A 21,757-nucleotide genomic window follows, 5' to 3' on the forward strand; every position below is an offset into this window, starting at 1 on the left:
CAGGGAGAGAGGGCAGCTGACAGAGTGGGAAGAGACACCCAAGGGGAACACAAGACCAGTATTAATGATGCTGTGAAAAGTACCAAAAAAAGGCTGTAGTCCTCTTTGGTGTCCCTGCAGTTGCCTGGCATTCAACAGCACAGGCCAACACTCACAGAGTACACAAAGCTCCACTTAAAACATACCAAGTTCCTAGCTAGAATTTATTAAGCACAGGGGTAACCTTCTGTTCAAGCATAAAAAAGGATTTTCCTCCTCCATTTCCAGTCCCAGATTAGGCCAGAGGAAACACAGGCTATGAACACTGGATCATTTTTCTGCCCTAACATACATCTCCCTCCTGTTTTCAAAAGCAGCTTCTGCTTCATGGAGGAAGCTGGAGATTCCTACCACATGACTAGTGACTTTTCAACAACTTCCCCCAACTGTAAGAGAAGTCACCTGCTGAGAGGGAATGGTGAAAGTGGCTTGCCTTTCTCTGTTCCAAAGACTACTCAAAAGCAGCTTTACAAGATTCAAAAAGCTGTCATACCTGTTGTCTCAAACTCCCTCACTTGCTGCTGCAGCATGGAAAGCTGTCTCAGATCTATCAGCAAAACCAGATGCCATGACTGGCACTGCAAGAGGATAAAACACCGCTCTTCAAGATGGCCAAGGTCTTCTGTGCTCACATTTACGTAATACTGCATGGGAGGACTATAGCTTGCTTGCCAAATCCTGTTTGCAACTTGATTTTACTTCCTTTTATTCCTACTGAGCTCAGATATACTTTTGGTCACAGCTTTAAGCAGCAATTTTATACTGATTGTTCACCATTAAACTGTGAACACAGTAAGTCTTGACACAGAACATCAGAAAGATGTTCTCTGTATTCCATACAATTCACCTCCCTCGCTGCTGCCTCCATGCTGGTTGTATTTCATAGCTCAAGCTATGGATCACTCCATATACAAACAGGTTATGAACCAAAGCTTTTAACAGCCCTAGGAGCACAGCTATTTCAGAAAAATGCACTCAGCTTTGCCCCTGAGGCAAACAGTTCCAGGAAATTTGAGGTTATTGCAGACCAGATAACATGCTAAGTTGTCTCAAGAGTCAGCCTAGCCTTAAGGTTGTGGCAACTTTGAACTTACAAAAGCTTGTTCCTACATTATCTCCAGTGCACCTAAAGGAAGACAGACATTTGTTAAGCTTCACAGCTTTCTCACCTCAGCTGGGGCAGAGAGCTCCTGGGTCGTATTTCAGCCCTGAAAAAGTCTCTAGAAAACCTAAAAGATACATTGCAAAGTTCCTGACACTTAAAAAGCCACCCTCGTCCACCATCAGCCCCCAAAGCGGCTATCAATCCTTCATCCAGCACTGTCAAGTGTGCAGGAGTCTAAGTCCTATTAATTGTGACCAAGAAACGTGGGTGAGGAAGAATGCACTGATGCCAATGGGGAGAGAAAAAGCTCAGGAAGAAAGCGCACGCGTTTTCCTGATGTCCCACGTGACAGCACTGCACAGCTGGTGCCTGCATCACCCTTCTGCAGCCTGCGAGTAGGGGACAATTTCTTTGGCAGTAGAGCCCTCAAAAAACACACGCTAGAATGTCCAGCTCAGACACCACAACAGTAATACACAGCCCACTAAAAGACAGTGGAACGAACATAAGGCTTAACAAGAAACAGCATTTACCAAGCGGGTGAGAAAAGGCCTGTTTTCTTTCCTTTATGCTACATTCAGTTAAGTGCTGGCATAAAGCATCTGCTTTGACCTGGTATCCAAGCAAAGCTAATTGAGTTCAACTGTGAAGGCTCGTTAGCTAGAGCACTTGCTCTATAAAAAGCTAGTCTCGGTAGTCATCTCCTCCTAAAGAGACTTCTTAGCAAAGCTGCATTTCTTCTTGAATGAAGGTAAGAGCTACCACCTTCCCTCTGCAGCTTTTTTTGTTTTTATTTTGTCGGGTGCAATGTAGTTCTCAAGAGCTGTTTCAGTAGGGAGAACTCAAACTCTTATTTTGCATGAAGTTGTCTACTGAGCAGTAAGTTTCTTGTTTTTCCCTTGCCCTGCCTTCATGCTGTCTCAGACCTCTTTAATTATTGACCTGTTTAATTATTTAAAAATTGAAGGAATGAGCTGTCATACAATAACTCTAATTATTGAGCTAGTTCACAACTTACTGTTTAATTTATCTGCAAACAATGCTTGGTACGTGGTTTACTTTTACCACTGGAGAAGGTGTAGGTTCATCGTGTGTCTTCATTCTGTCAATAACCTACAAACATTACTTGGGGGAAAAAGCTTATCACTAACTAAAAATCCTGTAATAAGCAATGAGAGGAGTATTTATACTGCTTCGTTTCTAACTGTTGGCTAAATAAGTTCTGAGATCCTGGAGCACCCCGGTGTTTTGATAATCAATCCACTGGCAGCTGGTCTGCAACAGCAACTATACCTCATCCAAAAGCAACCAGTTCCTTATTTATTAGAGCAAATACAAGAGTGGAGTCAAGCCCTAGTATGCCTCACCATCACCTCACATCAGGAGACAATCAGCCTGTTAGTTCACTTCCCCTCACCCACTAACTTCCCCAGGATTTTATCACATCAGCCCTTCAAAACAAAACTGTAAATAAAAGTCACTGGATGCAGCACATTCTTGTCTTATCAGTAGTAGGAACAGCAAAGCATAGAAATGGTATTGCGTAAGTACCACCCTTTTTATTAATGATGTCCCTTTTACAGCTTATCCTGTGCTGTCAGAAATAAGAAGCCTTGCCCTGTGCCAGTTGCTGCTTAAGGCTCCAGCTGCCCAGGCGCTGGCTGGCCGGGTGATACACGTTGAAAGACTGCAGTGAATAGCTCTATAGACACAGACTTTATTACGCAGTGCTATCGTTGTAGTACACGCAACCAAACAAACCTGGTAGCGCAGCAGGTACAGCTATGGGACTTGAGCATGCCTCGTAGCTCTGGCCCAGGGCTAGCTGGTGAGCGTGTCAAGGAGACTCTATCTTGGTGGCCACTTCGCTCACTTGCAGGTCCAACGAGTATTGCTGCCTCTCCAGCGACTGGCTGGCAGGAAGGAAAGGGCCAGTCCAGCTACATGATGTCAAGAGGTTCCTCCCAGCATAGATTCCTTCGGTTTCACACGAATTGTAAATAAAATAGGAAGGGGCACCAGACAGATCTCGCAACTGATTTGATTGGTGACTATGCAAGCGTGTCCTCCTTCCAGCGCTGGCTGCCCTGCTCAGAGGGACTGCCGGGCTATGGAGCCTTTCATGTGCTCCCAGTTGTTATACAGAGCGTAGAGGCCAGTAAGTGTCAGACCTGCAATACCACCTCGTGCTATCCCACGCGCTCCACCTGAAAAAGAAAAGCACATTAAAACCCATTAAAGTTACATCTGAGGAAACAGTCAGCTACAGCAACTTCCAAGAAGCTGTTCAAATCCAGAGACATCTTAATGAAACACAGTTTTTCTTTTTTGAATAACTTTCCAAAAAGTGTACCTGTGCTAATTCTACCCTCCCCTCAAATCTGCTGCCAGACTCAAGAAAGGTCATTCCTGATCCTGACACTAATTCTACCTGTATGACTTCCTCTCAAACTGTTAGCACTGCTGCCTGAGTAACTACTACAGAACACTCAAAGCAAAGATGGCTTTTCCCAAGTCCTACTTTATCTGTTCCATCTTTCCTCAACACAGGTGTTTATAGATAGATATGATCTCTTCCTGTTTTAAGAACTCCTCCATTTAGGATTTCAGATGAGGAATAATAATAATGTTTGTCAGTTATGGTAACTAGGTTTGCAGGGAAGGAGAAAGGGCAGGAGGGAAATAAGTGAACACAACAGCAGCTGATGTGGATGTGACGTTGGGTGCCAAAGATTCACGAGGGACATCATGCAGCACTTAACACAGCTTTTGTGTCTTTGGAATTTTAAAACCTTTTGAAAAAAATCAAAAAGTAGATGAAAGGGATCAACTGGCAAGAATTTACTAGGGCATACATTGAACAACTTTCTTTATTCTTACTATTCTTAATATTCAAAATTATCATCTTGCAATGGCAAAAACTGACTCACACAGGCTATTAAAAAATATTTTTTTAATATTTTATTTCTACTGCTCAATCAAGACTTGAAGCTTCTGCAAGATGTGAAGGTAAAAATACAGGGCATGTTTGGCTACTACCAGCAGCCAGCGCACCTGGCTGGAGCTGGGAGTCAGATGGCATCACAACCCCACTCCACCCATGGGAGGGTTGTAGCGTACAGGGGCAGAAGTAGAGACTTCTGTTGCTTTTACTAGGCAGCAAAATGATTCTATTCCTCAGTGTAGTAGAAAGCACCTTGGTAAAGCTCCCAGAATACACTAGAAACACGCAGGAACACCTGAGAGTATGACCTTTAACACTAGGAGAACTTACACTGAGTTTGATTCTGCAACGTTTATCAATCCCAATCGAAGCAAGTTAGATAATGTATACAGTATATAGAACAAGGCCAGTTTCTGCTTACAGCTAGATAACACCTGCCCTGCTTTATAGGTAAAACTGACAGTGGAATTCAGGTTGCTCAAACTTGAGAAGAAATTTATCTCAGTAATTGCTGATTTTTTTTTCCATTATGGGTCATAAAATTGTCTCACAGAATTGCATTTAAGCTTGTAGTGAGGCAAGAAGCTGTTGGCATCAGCTAGACCGAGACTGCATTACTTGTGCCGCAAGATTAAATGGATTTCATTGGAGTTGTTAAACCTACTCACATTGCCCAGGCATGTAATGAAACCAAGAAGCTGCAGAAGTGATAGCAGAAGTTGGACTTTGTTCCAGAGATCACGTCTAGCCATAGTTTCTAGAAATTTTATTGCCAGACTAGCTGTGACAATTTGAGAGTTTTTTGGGATATAAGCCTAACTGAGTTCACTGCCCTAACTGTTGAGAACTCAACAGCTCTAAGGAAAGCCATACTGTTTATGCACCTACGTGCCTAAATCTGGATTTAGGAACGCAAATGTAGACTTCTATTTCTGATAATTTATCCTGAATATGTTGCACAAAAAGCTTTTCACGGGAAGGCGTTGCAGCTGAGTACACAGAACTAACCATGTGCAAGCAGCTTTTTGCAAAAAGCCACAGGTGAAATTTAAAGGACACTTTGTGCAAAACAAATATTTGAGATAATCTGTAAAAATACTAACTCCTCGTAACTTCTGGGAAAAATTAATAAAACATTAGAGAGCCTGATTTTCTGCTGTTCATATTAGGAAGCAATTGCTCACAGAAGAAACCCCCAGAGAGGGCTCCTAACCATTCTGGTGTACAGGGAAATGCACAAAATGTGGAACATTCTCATAGAACGCAACGCAGTACAGAGCTATGACTATTCCCGTAGACTCTTCCCTCAGCCCCTGGGTTCAATTCCTCTCCTTTCCCTGTGAAATCCTATTTTTCCTATGGAGGAAAGGTAAGTTGAAAGCTGATCAAGTGTGGTTCCAGATTCTGTGAAGTCGGGACTGTACAAGAAAGGTATCTTCTTTAATTTGGATAGCTGAGCTACTTCTAGCATCCATGCAGACTCAAGACACAGTACTGCTAAGGAACGCTGCTCCTAACACAAAAAATGTTAATATTCTCATGTGCTGAGGTCAGCCAGGTGAGGATGGCAGCTCTGAATCCACTTACAAAGTGTCAACCACAGGGCCTAAAGCAGTCTGTAGGTCTTGCAGATACCTCAGGGACTTTGCTGAAGATTTTCAGTGGAAGTCTGTTTCATGAACAGGAACTTGTGCAGTTGGTATAGGTGCATTACTGAGTGAGTTTGAAAAAATTCAAGAAGAAAACATGCAAGAAACATTTCTTACCAGGTTCTATATACTTCTGCTACATAATTTTACCAGTAATTTTTTTTGTAACAGTTGCACCTGGTTTCTGAACTATCCACAGTAATTACAAAAAAAAGGGAAAGAAAAAACTTTCTTTTCCCTAACTGGTTAGATTTGCATTTGAGTAAATACCTCCAGGTCTGTGGCAGACTTCAAACAGTAATGCACTGTAGAATGCAGCCCAGTTGCTGGGCAGGAAATGTTAAGCCCTCTGAGAAGACTACCTGTTTAAAAAAAACCTCAAAAATTCTCCACTCCCATCCCAGCTGTGTTTGCATGATAAAACATGTTCACACCCCTCCTCTGCAATCACTCTCTGCAAGCCTCTGATACCAGGTCCGCCTTGACAAACCCTGCTAGAAACATGGTCGTAAGCCTCTAATCTTGCATGTCTGAGTAAGATAACTTGAAGTTCCAGCTGACAGACATTTCTGAAAGCAGGTATTTTGAGATCTGGCAACTTGCACAATAGTTGAGAAGCTGCTATGGGTTTCCAAGGATACTTCTGATGCTCTCTAAATGAGAATTCTCTGGCTCTAGCTGCTGCATCCTTTCACCATACAGTATCGTCCCTCTTCTATGCATTTAAAATAGGTTTCAGAGTACACTATGCAATGACACACAGCACTCTAATAGCACAGCTTTGCATTGCTTCATGGCATGATCCACTCTTAACACTGAATTTGACTCATAGTAGGTAAAACCATTATCTATATTGCATAACACGAGGGCAAAATCTTCAATTTAGGACCCTATTGTCTCTATTTTCAGAATGTGTTTCTCCGCTACCCTGGGATAGTTCCTGGCATGTTTAAAGCAAGAACCACCCAACAGCAAACATCCGAAATACCTTAACTGAAAATCCAGACCCACATATTTACGCCAAACAAAAGAAGTGTAATAGTTAAGTTGTAATTAGTTTTGTCTTCCAATCTCTCTCTCTCAGATGTTCAAAATGCAAACAGTTTCTCTTCCTTTAAGGCTTCCAGGAACAAAATATTTTAAAATGGTTTAAAGGGCTTGACTTTTCAAATGTACAAGGCAACCTCAGTTTTGCTCCAAATTCAAGCACAGTGGTAGCTAACTAGACCCTCTGAACTACCAGGCAGACACTTGTTTGAACATCTCTGGGTGGTCCTATTATCAATAAGAAATTCAAACAGTTTCTTCCTGCTGCTCCACAGGGGTCACTTTATGAAATCTTGTAAGCGTGGGCAAAGTCTGTGGGTACAGAAATTATTGAGGAAACTGATAAACTTATTTTTGGAAACAGGATAAATTCCAGAAAAGCACGTTCCACTTCCATACTGTTGCAGCTAAGACAGCATTGTGGTTAAAATACAGAAACAACAAAGCTTGCAACAGGGAAAATTTCCTATAGTTACTGTGGTGTGAAGGTTAAATTAGAAAAACAGTAAGAATTTATAATGTAATTTACAAGTTTAGAAGTATTAAAGCTGTTGAAATTACTTTGCAAACATTATAAAAATTCCCTGTTTTCTCACTGAGTGAAAGCAGCAGCATATGACTGACAGGAGACTACTTCAGCTACTGTAAATGGCAGCAAGAACACTGCAAATCCCTGTACCACCGAGAACTCAGTTCACTGTTTCTGCTTAGCAGAGTTGGGCTGAAGGCAGCACTGCTTTCAGTGGCCACGCATATTCTTAGACATTAGTCCTCAAGTAACAAAGTCTCAACAAGCTATTACCTGCAGCACCTGCTTGTAGTTTGCTCTTATGTCTGTCTTATTTCAGACCCGAACAAAATCCTTTCACTAAACACCATTTGATTAATAGTCCTATAGACCTGTTATGTTAAAAGCAGGTTTTATCAGAAGTTCTTGATTTCTAAAATGCCTGACAGCTCTGAACTTCAAAGTTCAGAAGGAAATACTTGACTTAATTTTCTGCATTATTTGGAGAAGAGCAATATATCCCAGGGCCATACCTGCAGCAGTCTGCAAAAAGCTCCCCTTTCCCTCTCCCCACCAAACAGAAACAAGAAAAAAAACCACCCTGTCTGGCCCAAAGAAAAACACAGATTGAGCCCAAAGGGAAGAGGCTTATACAGCTCAAGAAGTAGTTAGCTAACACAACTGCCCTGAACTCCTACCCACTGAACATCACAAAACTGATCTTTAGCTCTGGCTAGACTTTACTGCTAGCAATAAAAGATTTAGCCCTTCTTAATTAATTCATAACGTATTGAGTTTTCAGTGTTGTGTTCCGAGGTCTTCAAATGACAACTACTCCCTTCAGCTACTGCTAGGATGCAATTCCCTTCTCTTCAGAGGCACACCATTTTATACCAAATTATGTAACATCTATTGTGCAAAAGGCATGAGACGCTCTATCTAGTATTGGCTTCCTTCTGCACAGGAGTACAGTAAACAAAATAACTTAGTTTGTCCAAAGCATTACTTTATTTTTGTTCCCATTTTCCCTAACCTCAAGAGGGAAAAAAAATTATCTAAGAAAAAGAACATCTACAACTTGAGTAACCCTCAGATGAGGTAAAGGTTATTTAACATTTTTTGCTTACTGAAGTCTCTGTCAGGAATTTCCATGAGAAATTAATGGCTGTCACACTGGGTCAGACCAAAGTCCCACCTAGCTCAGCATCTTTTTCCTGAGTGATCAATCCTGCATGCTTGACAAGGGAGTGTAAGATCCTCAGCCAGCTGTACCTTTGTGACATGATGAGTGGAACCACGTGCATTTTCATGGTGAGAGGCAATAATAGTGACATAGTGCACAGTGACAATCATCTTTTTGATTTTTGCTGCTTTCAGAAACTAATACAATTATGAGAAAACAAACTAAAGAGGCTTGATTTTAGAAAAGAGGTTGAAAATGCGTGCAAGAGTGCTAAATGTTTGTTTTAAGATATGTTAGTATTTGTGCTTAGTAACACTTATCAGAAAAAACTTGGCATAACACATTTTAATTTCTGCCTTTGCTTGACATTGAAGAACACAGAATAGTACCTTATTAAATGGAAAAGCCATCCTCATGGACTTAGGATATCAGACTCCCTTGTAGCAAAACTCAAACAGGATCAACTAAATTGCAACAACATTTCTACTACATATGCCACTGGCAAAGGAACACAAAGGGTTTTCTTTCATCCATCACTCAACTTCTACCCAGAACATTCAGTTTAAGTTGTGAGCTTGAAACTCAGCTTCAATGAAGTAGCAAGTCTAGTGTAACAAGTCAATACTGTACTCCTCACATTGCTACATTTGGGCTAAAATCTAGTAAGTAATCATAGTATTAAATTTCATTTCAAACAAATGTGAAAACTAGAGATCACTTTGGTCAAAGGGATTGACTAGTGTGCTGTTTTAAAGTTCCTCAAATTAGTTTTACTTTCAAACTCAATTCAACATCTGTTAACCTAAGCCATACAGCATGCCATGATGGATTCCAGCTAACTCCTGGTTTCTAATGTCAAGTTAACAGTATCTGACTTGCTCCAAGGAGGACCATCAGAGGTCTTGGGGACTTAAGTGCTTTAGTCACTTGCAATGGGGAACTTTCAGTGACTAATGCCACTTCCAGTGAACAGAGGAGGGCTGAACTTTCACAGTCCTTGCTTGCAGACTTTTTTAATCGTCTCGCACACAAGCTTTGTGTTAAGTAGCCTTGCACAAAACTGCTCGTAGTCTAATGGTTTTAGAACATGGGTATTTTGGAAAGCCTTTTTTGTTTGACTGCTGGCATTTTGGTAATAATTAACACCTCTACAAGGACAAACTGTGAAAAATGGGACAAATTTGGGGCAACAAATCTCACCTTCAAAAAGTCTTTCTGCTATTTTTTTCCTTTCCACTCATCCCCCTCAGCAAAGGCTTAATCATTGGTTTCAGAAATTCAGTCTAGGCTTTGTAGTGTACCCAAGAGTATTTTTCAGTGCAGCAGGGTTGCTGATACGATTCTTCCATCAGTGCTATGTTTAAACATGAACCAGAAAGTCATAATAAAAAAAACCTGCCATATTTTATACAGTTTCTTCTTAAATACGTTCCTGATCTCTTTACAAAACAGGAATGATGGAAGTGGAAAATCTGAGTGTTTGAACAGCACTGCCTCCAGTAATCCACCCTTTGTGGATTACAGAACAGCCTTGATTTGAGATGGCGTGTTTGTGGGAGTTTCCAGCACACTCTGAAATATGGGGATTTATAACAGAAATGTCCCTGACAGCTTTCAAATTTTCCTTTTTTAATGCCAACACAACATGGCATTCCATGTAACACAGGAAACAATTACAATCTTGATAGAAGTCACAGATGTGAACTGATATTTGCATATGGTTTAAATATTCAAGATTGTTTTAGGTAAATACATATGGATGGTGGGCAAAGGCATAACTTAGAGGGAAGCTTTACCATACAGAATTAGGAAGGGCATTCTAGCATAAGGTGACAGGAGAGGAGGCATGGGAGAAGCAGCAAGAAGGACAGAGCATGAAAGGAAAAAAGGAAAATAAGATTGGAATTAAATTCTTCAAACAGATGTGAATATCATCTTTTTCACTGCCAGAACTAATCCTTGACCTCTAAGGTCTACTGTGCCACTCAAATTTCCTGCATATGGTGAAAAATGTATTTCTTTTGAGTTTCTGTGCACTACAGTTCATATGGACAACACATACTTGAAATACAATACTGTAATCAATACAGACTTATTCACTACATTCACCTTTATCAGTGCTACTATTACCTCAGTAGATCTTATGTTACAAAACAAAAATCCCACTGTGCTCTCTGGTAAGAAAATTTTTTGTAGTGTCAGATGACTGTGCATGTGACTGGAGTAGTTATCCATGGTTACACTGTGCCAAGAAAAGAGATTACACATAATGCCAGCTCTATACTTCTGAAACGTAAGGGGGAAGCTTCTGCTGGAGTGTAAGATGGCAGTCCTACTTCTTAATGATAACCTCCTACAGCAAATGTTAGACTTCTACACTGCTACCCTATCCAGCTGTTGTTGGCAATCTGGCTTATCACCCATGAAATCCCAAATAAGTAGTTGATTACAAGAGAGCTATGTGCTCTTGCAAGGTTAAGTGCACAAGCTAGTATTTATGAAGGCTGCTCAAGCTAATTATTTCTGGTTTCAATTAGTCTAGGCCAAAAGGAAAATAAGACTTCTCAAACTGTGTTGCCCCATATATAAAGCCGGCCTTTAGGAACACTTCTAAGATCCTGAGGCTCAGTTAGATATGCAAAAGTACATAGATTAATTCCTAGAATTATCTCCTGAGTAAGATACAGGTGAATCATAGAGCCAAACCTTTATCGAGGTACTTAAAATTTATACTTTTTTCCTGTGGTAATGTCAATCTGCAGTACCCAGCAGTCCTCTAAAAAAAAATGATCCCTCCAATTTTGAGCTTGGAATATATATTAACAGGCATTTTGCTGATGAAGTTCAGACCCTCTCTTCTGCAAACAATTCAGTACATATCAGCAAACTAACCTTAAATCCATGCTGTTCTCAAATAACATTGTTTGTTGGTTTTGACCACTATGTAAAGACTAGAGTCCTACCACAAGACAACAGTTTCACAAACAGCTAAGTAATGACTTTATAAATGTATCAGTTTTTTTCTGCATACTTTAATGACATGAATTTGTAAAACTGGTTTACCAAAATCTTTTAAGGAAAAAAAAAGGATCCATGTTAAATTTGAATTCCTGATTTTCACTTTCTCGAGACTGAATTTTTTATTAACCCTCATTTGAAAGTAGTTTTGCCTTACACTCTATTTAGGGTTGTACTGGATGAATACCACTGTTTCATTTATGCTTAAAGAAGGTAATATCATTTTAATATTTCTAGTTACTGTTGCTTATCCTCAGAAGTAGACAGCATCAATTTAAGCTTTTTCCTTTTTGGCGTTAAAAAAAATAATTCCAATTAGTTGAAAAAAGACACTTAACTGCATTACATCTAGCAGATAATTGAGACCTATTAGTTCAATATCCCCTAACCCATACATTGTTTTTCACACAGTTAAAAATACTTAAGGAAAACTTGCATTAAAAAAAAAATCCAGCTGAATTAAATTGGATTCTTTCCAACTTGCACAGGACTAACAATAATCATGAGAACCAAATTATGTCTGTTAAACACTGAATGAACACTCAAATGTTTACTCAGATTTAGAGTTAGATTGTATAAAATACATACCCAGCTCATTTTCAGCCATGTTTTTCAGGTATAGTAGGAATAAAAACAATAGTTTCTCAAGTCCATGAGTGGATGCAGGCAAATGGGAAGTACCTTCCACAGTGAAAGGGGGTGGGCAGGGGGAGGAATACATAGAACGCAGCTTGACTGCATCAAAATTATTACAAGTGATTCATGTGATAGTACCTGGACTGTGAAAAACCTACATTGTAATTCTACGTTTCTAGTGTACCATTTTTACACTGCCAATTTTCAGAGCAGGACAGTACTTAGTAAAAGTAATGAGAATCCTAATAACTAGGATAAAGCACAAGAAGAGGAAAACTAGAAACATTTTGCTACTCTACCAGTGCTTTTGTATAGCATTCCTGTCAAGGTTCCAGCAGCTATGGTGTTCAGGTCATCTTCTGCACCTCGCGTTTTTTCAATGATGACTCCAAACGCACTGTAAAGTAGAGCTGGCAAAGAAAAGCATATTAAAAGTTGGAAGTTAAAAGTCCCATTCAGGCTCAGTGCAACTATCCTTCTGAAGCACAGATTTTCTGTTTATTTAAAGGGGGGAATCCTCTGTCAAATCCTGTCTTTGGTGGTTTTTTCCAGACCTATTTCTAGTTTACAGATATTTTTTTTCTTTCTCTAGCTATAGTCTGGTTATAAAGTAGCATTCTTCATGACATCTAGTACTGCCTCAAGACATGATAAATACGTGATATAAAACAATGACTGAAGTTTAAGCCCATTTTGCTAGTTCAAATTTGTTTAAAAAACTTCTGAGGGTTTAATGGTAGGCTTTATACTGTCTTCTGTGGATGGCATGAAACTAAACTCAACAACACTTTCTAGGTAGCAGAGAAAATTTTTACCCATGTGTGACCACAATGAAATGCAAGTTAAGGGCAGCATTCAGATCATGTTACCAAGGGCTGGAGTACAATGGGCTACACTTCCCTTATAGATGACAATTAGATTGCTTGAGATTTGACACTTAGAGCTGCTTCATTTCTGCCTGCATATGAGAACTTTGTCCCCAAAGGGCCTTTTGCTTTGGGAGAACTTTGGGGACTGTCCCGCAAAGGATTAGAAAGCGAAATGCATGGGCTTTTAGTATGGATGCATATATAATCTATGCATTTTGACTGAAGGGAGAAGGCACCCCCATCCTCACCCCTCACGATATAATCATATTTCATGCTGACAAAGAACAGTGGAGTATGTCATCATTTTAAAGTGATAAAGACACCGTGCCACTTTAATTCATCCCTTGTCCTCCAAGAATTTGAAATCTTTACTTCTGCTAAAAAATGTAAATCCTTCATAAGCAACTGTATTAATGTTGACAAGTTGAACAGCAGCACCTTTCTCCATTCAGCACAGGCAACAGTATTTTACCTTGTCTTTGTAGCATGTAGTATTAACAATAAGGGGAAGGAAGAGCTGAATTCAACACCATTTTTTAAAATAGTTTAACACAGGTATTGCTATGTCTGTTCAGGAACAGAATGACAAAAATTGTCAGTAGTAACAGAAGGAATCTTGGAGGTACAGAAATGCTGCACAAGTGAACTAAGATGTAAAAATACTTCAGCTCCTTGGAAGGCACTTCTCTGGTAGCTAGGACAAGGCAGAGCTATACCAAATCCCAAAATACCAAGTTCTGCTTAACTCTTGTGACTTGGGAGGCCATATTTTATGAGAAAAATAACAATTTGTTACTGGAATGCACAAACATTTTCTTGAGTAATCTTTCTTCAAACACAGCTGAAAAAACATGTTAATGTGTCACTTAACCTGGAACCTTGAACTGCAGTGTACCTGCATCTCGGTTTTCAGGCATGTTTTGATTAAATTTGGAATAGAAAATAAGGGAAAAAAAACACATAAAAAAAGAAGAAAAAAAACATCCCACCATAAAACTTGCTATGCAATATGCATCTCTTAGGAAAAGTGCCATTCTCACTGCAGTTCAGAATCCCATCTTTAACCATGGCTTCTATATTATGCCTCAAAAGCTGATGTCTGAGTTAAACAGCAAGCTAATCTACTCTTCAGAAATAAAACTGAAACAAAACGTAATAAATGCAACTTAGCCTATGCTTTGATGCATTTTTCAAAATTCAAATATAAGTAGACTGGGTTATAACATGACATAATCGCTGTTTTAAGTACTGATAATTTCTCTTCTATTACCACTCTGTGGGGCAATGAGTTCCATCATTCATCTTTTTCAAAATAATCTCATCAGTTTTGGATTTCTCCCTTCAAAGTAACTGAGCAACCTTTGCTCTTTTAAGATTGGGGGGGAAGAAGTCAAAGAGCTTGTCTTATCTAGGGCGTTAGTTATTCCACTGACTTTTATGAAATCATCTGCAGTTGTCTTTCTGAGGCAACTGATGTGATTGTATTCCCCTCTCCCCTGCCCAAACCTTTATTAACAAGTAAGCATTACCTGTAATTTTCAGTTATTCCTATTTCAGTTATAGCTCGAGTTCTTGTTTGTAATATACGAAAAATTTTGGGGTTTAATTATAGGCTTTTGGCTACTTATGCGTCAAATCCTATTTTAGCCTTTAATTTCCTTTTCAGTGTCTACTGAAATGCCCTCATGTCCCAAAGAAAAAACCCTGCAGTTTTTCCTGATGGATTTCATAATGAAAATTTAGAGAATACACTTTCCCATCAAACAGTGACATCTTTAAACTGTTTTTCTTACAAAATAACGAGTTTACTTACCCAGAGATCCCAAAGTGTTAGCCCATAACGCTCCTTGCCTTGTCACCATATTTAGAATTCTATAAAGGAGTTAAAAAAAGGTATTAATCCTTTAGTTCTCTGTGTTTACGTTGAGACAGTGTTTATGATAGTAGGCGTAATGTGTTTACACTATACATTTGATTAATAAAACTGGAATAATGAACTAAAAGCCCTTCAAAACAAAACAGTAAGGAAAAGCACATAGTTTGGTAATCCATAATCTCCTCTAGCACGCATACTATGAAAAGTAATACATGCAATACTGAAGGCAAACATTTAGTCCTGTCAAGTCTTAAGCAAATCCCTCTCTCTTTTCACGTCAAACTTGCACCTTACCAAGAATCCAATGTCTTCCCTTCAAATGACTTTCTAACTCTAGTTGATAGGTGTTCCTGACACGGTGACTACATGTAGCTACTGAGTATGACTGATGCACTTATGCTGACTTAACTGGGTAAAAGAGCTCCAAGAAAGCTAGAGTGCTTTTCTAGAAGGTGTAAGCAACACAGGGACCACATGCCAGGGAGCATGGTGATCCTTGAACAAAAGGGGTGGGTATTAAAAGGAAGTCTGAACCAAAGCAAGTCAGGAAGAAAAGAGGCAATCTTTTGCACTACCATTTGTCAAACTTAGCACCCAAGAAAAGCTAAAGTACCTGGAGTATTTCTGTATGTATGCTTCCAGACTAGCACTAAAGAGGGAAAGCAAATCTTTAGTGCACTCTCAGGGAAGCACAATGCCACTTCTTTTTGACATCAGCTGTCTCCAGAATGGTGACAACAGCAGCCAAAAGAAATGACTGATCTTTATCTCCCAGCAGTGTAACACTATCACAGAGACAGTACTGCTCTGGACAGCTGACTACCACTGGAACTTAGTTTATCATTTAAAGCAATGAAAGTGTCACACATTATGTACCTTCTGATTTGAGTTCATTTTCCACTACTTTTCCTTTTTTATGATTTTCATTAGGAGACACAGGCCATTACTGAATATGGTTAGGTAATGAACCGAACAATAATGGAAAACTTCATTTTGAAACAAGAGAAAAAAATCCGAGAGGCTAGGGTATTGACAATCTCCCCCTAATTACAATCCCCCACCCCCACTTTTTTACATTTACATTAATTCTGAATTGATGAGAAAATTCATAATTTTAATAGCCATGACATACAATGAGATATTTGAAGACAGGAGATTACTAGCAAAATTCAAATTAATAAAAAAATAGTATCTGTGTACATTAAGGATAAATTTGAAGGAAATCTATCTAGGCAAGTCTCTTCCCTGCATCTGATTAGGAAAACATGTAACTTAATAGCCTGTTTCAAGGTGATGACCTTCAACAGGCCTTTTCCCTTGGAGGGCAAGGACTAACAGCAGCATGTGCACTGGCTGCCACCTGCTGGGCTCGCCCCATCAAAGTTTGCACTTAGCAACATGTTTTGGTCTGACTCGGCTCATTCCGAATACATAAAATTCACTTCTGTTCATCTAGAACATTATGGAAGAGTCATAATTATAGTGGGAAATACTTTAGTTCTATCTTTAATTCTAGAGATGGTAAAGAAAAGGATGAAGAATATAGAAACAATATTTTTAAAGGAGCAGAGCCAGCATAAACTGTACTAGGAAATATTAAATTCCTCCTCTAAAATTTCCTTTCCCCAAAGTATTCTGGGAGAGTGAAAATGGTTTCCTCCAGTTATTTCACTCCTCTACTTTCCTATGCCTCCTTCACACACACTGAAGTTTTCTTATAGTTATGTCTAAACTACTAATAATTCTGGAAGGAGAAGCATACTGCAGGAAAAAAAACGTGTTTCTCTCTTTACTGAGTTCTTTGAAACAATCAGGTAAGGTGAAAACATGGGAATGCCATGGGTGTTCACGGACACTGTAATCCAGAACAACTTCCATCACGTAACACTTGCTCAGCAGCATGCACCTACGTCATCCCTAATGCAAATCCCGGCAGGCCCAGCTTCTGCATTTTAATCTCTTCCTGGTTTTGGAAAGTTTGGGAAAGAAGAGAGAACTCGCTCTCAGGTAAGTCAGAGCAAAAAATAGCTCAAACCAAATTGTGCTTCTTGTGGGAATATTTCAACATATAAAACCACTGTTTTGACTTTGAAGTAGATTTCTAGTAAATATCAAAGTAGTAATTTATTCTCAAATATTTAAGGTAAGTCAGAGGACATACCAACTGTCACTAAATGAAAAGCAAAAAGCTTGAACTGAACATCATTATAACTAAAAACATTTCCTAACTTGATGAAGACAAACACTGACTCTCATTTGTTCCCTCTAAAAACACAAAAATAGATTTATTTTTGCAGTATATTCAGATCTAATCTTTGTACAAGCTGGAAGAAACAACTCTGTTACTAAGGTGTACTTTTTTGTTTGAGATTAAACACTTACTGTACATTTCTAGGTTTTGACCACGCCATGTTCTGCGTCTCCTTCAAGCCAAGTCGCAAACCATTCAGCGCACCAAATGCTGCCCCTAGTTAGCATAATATCAGTTGTTACTTTTTGAGAAGAAGAAAAAGGAACAAACAGAACGATACTAGAAACAAATACTGAGAACAGACTTCAGCATATAGACTGAAGCCAAATAGCTGCTTATGAAGCCAAATAGCTGCTTAGTAAGACTCTACTGCAAAACAAGACATTTATAATGTCAATTACTGTGGCATATAGGTGTTACCTGGACAGGGAAAACTGAAAAACACAACCACCTACCTGTCATACAACATCCTCCAATGGTAAAAAAGGCCAGCTCAAATCTGCCTCGAGTTTTGTTGGCTCCTGTGGGCAAGATAAACTCATCTGTATCCTGTGGGAAAACAAAACAAACACCATTTTATTTTCCAAATGTACCTGCTTAAAAATGTAGGCCATATTATTTTTTTTCTTTAATCCATACAATGAACTAGAGAAAAAACAAGTACAAACAGTGTTTCTGGAAAACTGTTGTCTACTAGCACAGAGATGGAATACACTATGTGTATACTTTAATAAGAATGAAAAAAGACTTTAGAAAAAAGCTATCCATTTATATTTTTAACTTTTTATAAATTACATCAGGCAGCTAAGGAACTTATCTTGTATGGGTTGTTGGTTGGTTTGTGGTTTTTTAATGGCTATTTGCTTAATTATTTATTAGATCTTGCAGCGAGCAATACAAGACCCACTGCCCTCTAAAAACCTTCCTGTTGTCTGATTATGCAGCACTGTTTCCTCACTAAGCAATCTATACTGATGCAGTAATGCATTAAGGTTTCCCACTACTCTGACACTAAAGGAAAAACTGCCTTTGTACCAAAAGAAGTATTTCCTTGCACTGTGACCTATTTTGAAGACAAGAAAAAAGCAAGAAATACATTCAAAACTAGTGACGATCAAGCACGAAATATGCGAGGTTGGTAGTTTTTTACTAGTGCAACTTTCTCCCCTGGGAACAGGCTTGTGTTCTGGTAAATCAGACTGGTCTAAAAAGCTAGAGAAATGGGCTGATAACTAGCACATGTGTAGGGATTAAGATGGGCCAAAGCACTTTTTCAATATGAGACACTGACAAGATGCACATGTGTTGATAAGCACATTAAGTTACTGCTAAAGCAGTAAAATCTCTTTTTATGCTTGTATGCTTTCCAGTCATAGTATTATTCACCCCCCATTTAACTGGTATGTGACTGTAACAACTGCAGGCTCAAGTAATTGCATTTTAAGGGGTTTTCTTAGTCCATACTTAAGACTAAACATGGATGGTAATACAGAAAAAATATACAGCTTCTAAAATTGTGACTACTTTATTAATAAAGTGAACTTATAATATGGTTTCTATCTTCTCTGTAACTAGATATTTGGAGAAATTCAGTGTGTACACTAGTTAGCAGTTTCTTACAGTTTTCACTACTGTCCAAAAAGTAAAGATGAAGCAATCACTGTCTGTATGTAACATCTACGTTTCTATAGAGACAACAACCTAGGAAGCCCAAGGTCTAGGTTTGTGACAAAGGCTGGCATGCTATTTTGTAACTGATACCTGCTGAAGGTAACAAAAGCATTGCAGAAAACACATTTGTTTGTGACTGCATTAATGGACTAACAAAGAAAGTGGGTTTTAAAGTCATGAGTACCACTGTAGCATTCATTATTACGGGAAGGCCAGGAACAAAATGTAAGACTCTCAACAATAAGGCGGACTTTCTCTCTGCATTCTGAAAGCAAAAGGGTGATATTTCAATACAGGAGACCCTCGCCCCTCCACGCACACCTTCACAGACAACCAATTTTTAAGGCTAGTAATTTAAGTTCTTGTATTTTAAAATATTGGCTTTGTATTTTTCCTCAAATTTTTAGAATCTTAGAACGGTTAAGGTTGCAAGGGACCTGCAGAAACTGTTTAGTGCAACCCCAGTACTCAAAGCAGGGGCAGCTAGTGCTGGCTGCTCAGGGCCATACCCAGGTTTTGTGCATCTCCACAAACGGAGACCCCACAGCTTGCGTGGGCAACTTGTTCAAGTAAAAAAAAATTTCCCACATTTAAATGGAATTCCTTTTTATTTCAATGTACTTGCTAGTGCTTAATATCAAGAGAAGTGAAGTGTTACAACATAAACTGTAGCCTCTAGTGTTACGTCAATAGGTATTTTTAGAACTCTTTTAATGACACTAATGCCAACACCTTCTTTTCTTTAAAAGCAAGCTTTTTTTAAAAAAAAAACTATTAGTATACACACACTTTGTTCCAAAAACTCTGTTATACCATTTTTAACACCAACATGTTCCCAGATATACGGTACTAACTAAGCAAGACAGCTTTAGTGGGTATTTTTGGGAGAGGTCTAAAAAAATCACTTAGCACTTTTTTTGACCACTCAACAACAGCAGGCAAGATAATCATGCTAGTGAATCCATTTCAAACAGAGGCATATCCCCTTTTTTCTACCATCATGGGAATGTTACATACTAGTCTTGACTACAACAGCTTCTAGTGAAAGTGAAATATAAAAAACAGCCCCCAGCACTGCATTCAGAGCTTTCCACTTACGAGAGAAGCAGCGATGCAGTGTATCATGAAACAAAAGGCACACAGATTAGGAGATACTATACAACTGTTGACCTTCAGTGCTACTTCTGCAAAATTTAATGTTCTCAGATAATATAAGCCATATATATTAATATACAGAAAATATTAATAAAGTAATTAAGACATGCATCCTTATTGGATTAACTTAAATCCTTTCAGCTATAGTTAATATTGCTGAGAAAGGAAAACATGATAGGATTTTAAATTATTTTATTTTCCTCACGGTGGCCTACAGGCCATCATGTTATGTTAACTAATATTGTTAACTAATATTAAGCTCTGTAAGTATGATAGCTACATTATTCTGTATAACAAAACAGAAAGCTCTACTTCACGATGGTCTCCCTTCAGCCAGGAAATGATATAAGGAAAGTGGCATTTAATTTGCTGCTGTGACAACATACGATGACAAAGCCTGTATCAGGTCTGGGGTTTGGCTGAACACCTCTGCAAACTGATCGAACTCACCACAGTACAGAAAGCTAATCCCTCAAAAGAGTGGAGAGTTTCTGTCTGCTCTTGCTGATTGAAGGGGCTCAGTGGAGGGTGCCAGAACATAATGCCAGAACTTGTGTATTGGGGCTGTATGCCTCAAAGTAGGGAGGAAGACCTCCACTTTTCAATAGCGGCAGGCTTATGTTGACCCAGCAGTCTTACTTATCCTCTATATTAACACTGTTCACCAGTTCAAGACTTCAGTACACACTGCACAGCACTGCAGAATTTTTGAGGTCTTCATATATGACCATACAAACAACACAACTGAGTTCAACACATAAAAACAAGCCGCCTTCTCACCTGTACTAGATACCTGGGGTCCAAGTTTAAGTACGGGGACAAAGGACTCATTCCAGTTACTGAAAAGAAAAAAATAAATACTTTAACACAAATTTCCCTAGCACCAATTTCACATCCAGTAAGTTAAAAGGGGGCAGACCTCGTGCGTGGAAGCAGTGAAAATTCTGCCGTCACGTTGCAGAACTGATTAAAATACGACACCGACTGACAACCCCCTATGTTCAGGAAGCGCTACAGGAGCAGCACGGATGGGATGGACACGACGTCTCTGTAACCAGTGCCCGTCGCAACACGCTGCCATCGCCGACGGACGGACTGTGGCCGAAGCTGCCGCCCTCCTCCCTCCATCGCCCCCCGGCAGGGGCAGCCGGAGGAAGCGCTGTGGCCCGGCTTCCCGCGGCCGAGGCGGCCGGCAGAGCCCCAGCTCCTCGGGGGCCGCGCTCGGCCGGGTCGGCCCTTCGCCCAGGCCGCGCCACGCTGACTTCCGAGAGCGGCGCCAGCACCCTCGGGCCCGCAGGGACGGGCCGCCCGGCCCTGCCCCGCTGACGGGAAACGGATCCTGCCCCCCGCCCAGCCCCGCCACCTGGGCCGAGGGCAGGCGCCGCCACAGGCGCCGCCGGTCGCCCCTGCGCGCCGGTACTCACATGGTACCCCCGCCAGGTCGGCGTGGGAGTACCCTACCCCGCCGGCGCCGAAGAGGCCGCCGAGGCCCGTGCCCTTGGAGTTGCCGCCGCCCTCCATGGCGCCACCGGGCCCCGCGCCCGCCGCAGCAACGACCTCCGCGCGCTGCCGTAAAGCGTGCCGCGCGCCGCCCTGCTTTCCGGCCCGCGCGCCCGCTGCCGGCGGGGGAGGAGCGTGGTCGCCATGGTGAGAGGGGTGAGGCGGGCGGGGAGCCATTTTGCTGCGACTGGCGGACGCCCCTGGCCCCTCTCGCTGGACGCGGCTCGGCCCCGGCCCCGCCGCTCCTTCCGCGCCTCCCGCCGAGGGGGTGGCCGGCGGGGCGAGCCCGGCGCTGTGGGCCGGAGG

The 21,757-nt window shown here is 40.4% G+C and overlaps 1 protein-coding gene and 1 non-coding gene across 2 annotated transcripts; both read right to left on the minus strand.

Annotated features, from left to right (window-relative positions):
• Positions 1–2,845: 2,845 nt before the first annotated feature.
• On the minus strand, positions 2,846–21,477 carry LOC104252450 (mitochondrial import inner membrane translocase subunit Tim23). Its single transcript, XM_059821567.1, has 7 exons — positions 21,376–21,477; positions 20,732–20,790; positions 17,581–17,674; positions 17,257–17,341; positions 14,812–14,870; positions 12,429–12,539; positions 2,846–3,351 (listed from the first exon to the last, which is right to left on the minus strand). The coding sequence occupies exons 1-7, from the start codon at positions 21,470–21,472 to the stop codon at positions 3,236–3,238; spliced, it is 621 nt and encodes a 206-aa protein (XP_059677550.1). The 5' UTR covers positions 21,473–21,477; the 3' UTR covers positions 2,846–3,235.
• LOC132317575 (small nucleolar RNA SNORA74) lies at positions 15,502–15,704 on the minus strand. The gene has a single exon (XR_009484110.1). It is a non-coding gene; the product is annotated as a small nucleolar RNA SNORA74 (small nucleolar RNA).
• Positions 21,478–21,757: the final 280 nt, after the last annotated feature.

The sequence above is a fragment of the Gavia stellata genome, chromosome 9 (assembly GCF_030936135.1).
Source record: "Gavia stellata isolate bGavSte3 chromosome 9, bGavSte3.hap2, whole genome shotgun sequence".
Lineage (NCBI taxonomy): Eukaryota > Metazoa > Chordata > Aves > Gaviiformes > Gaviidae > Gavia > Gavia stellata.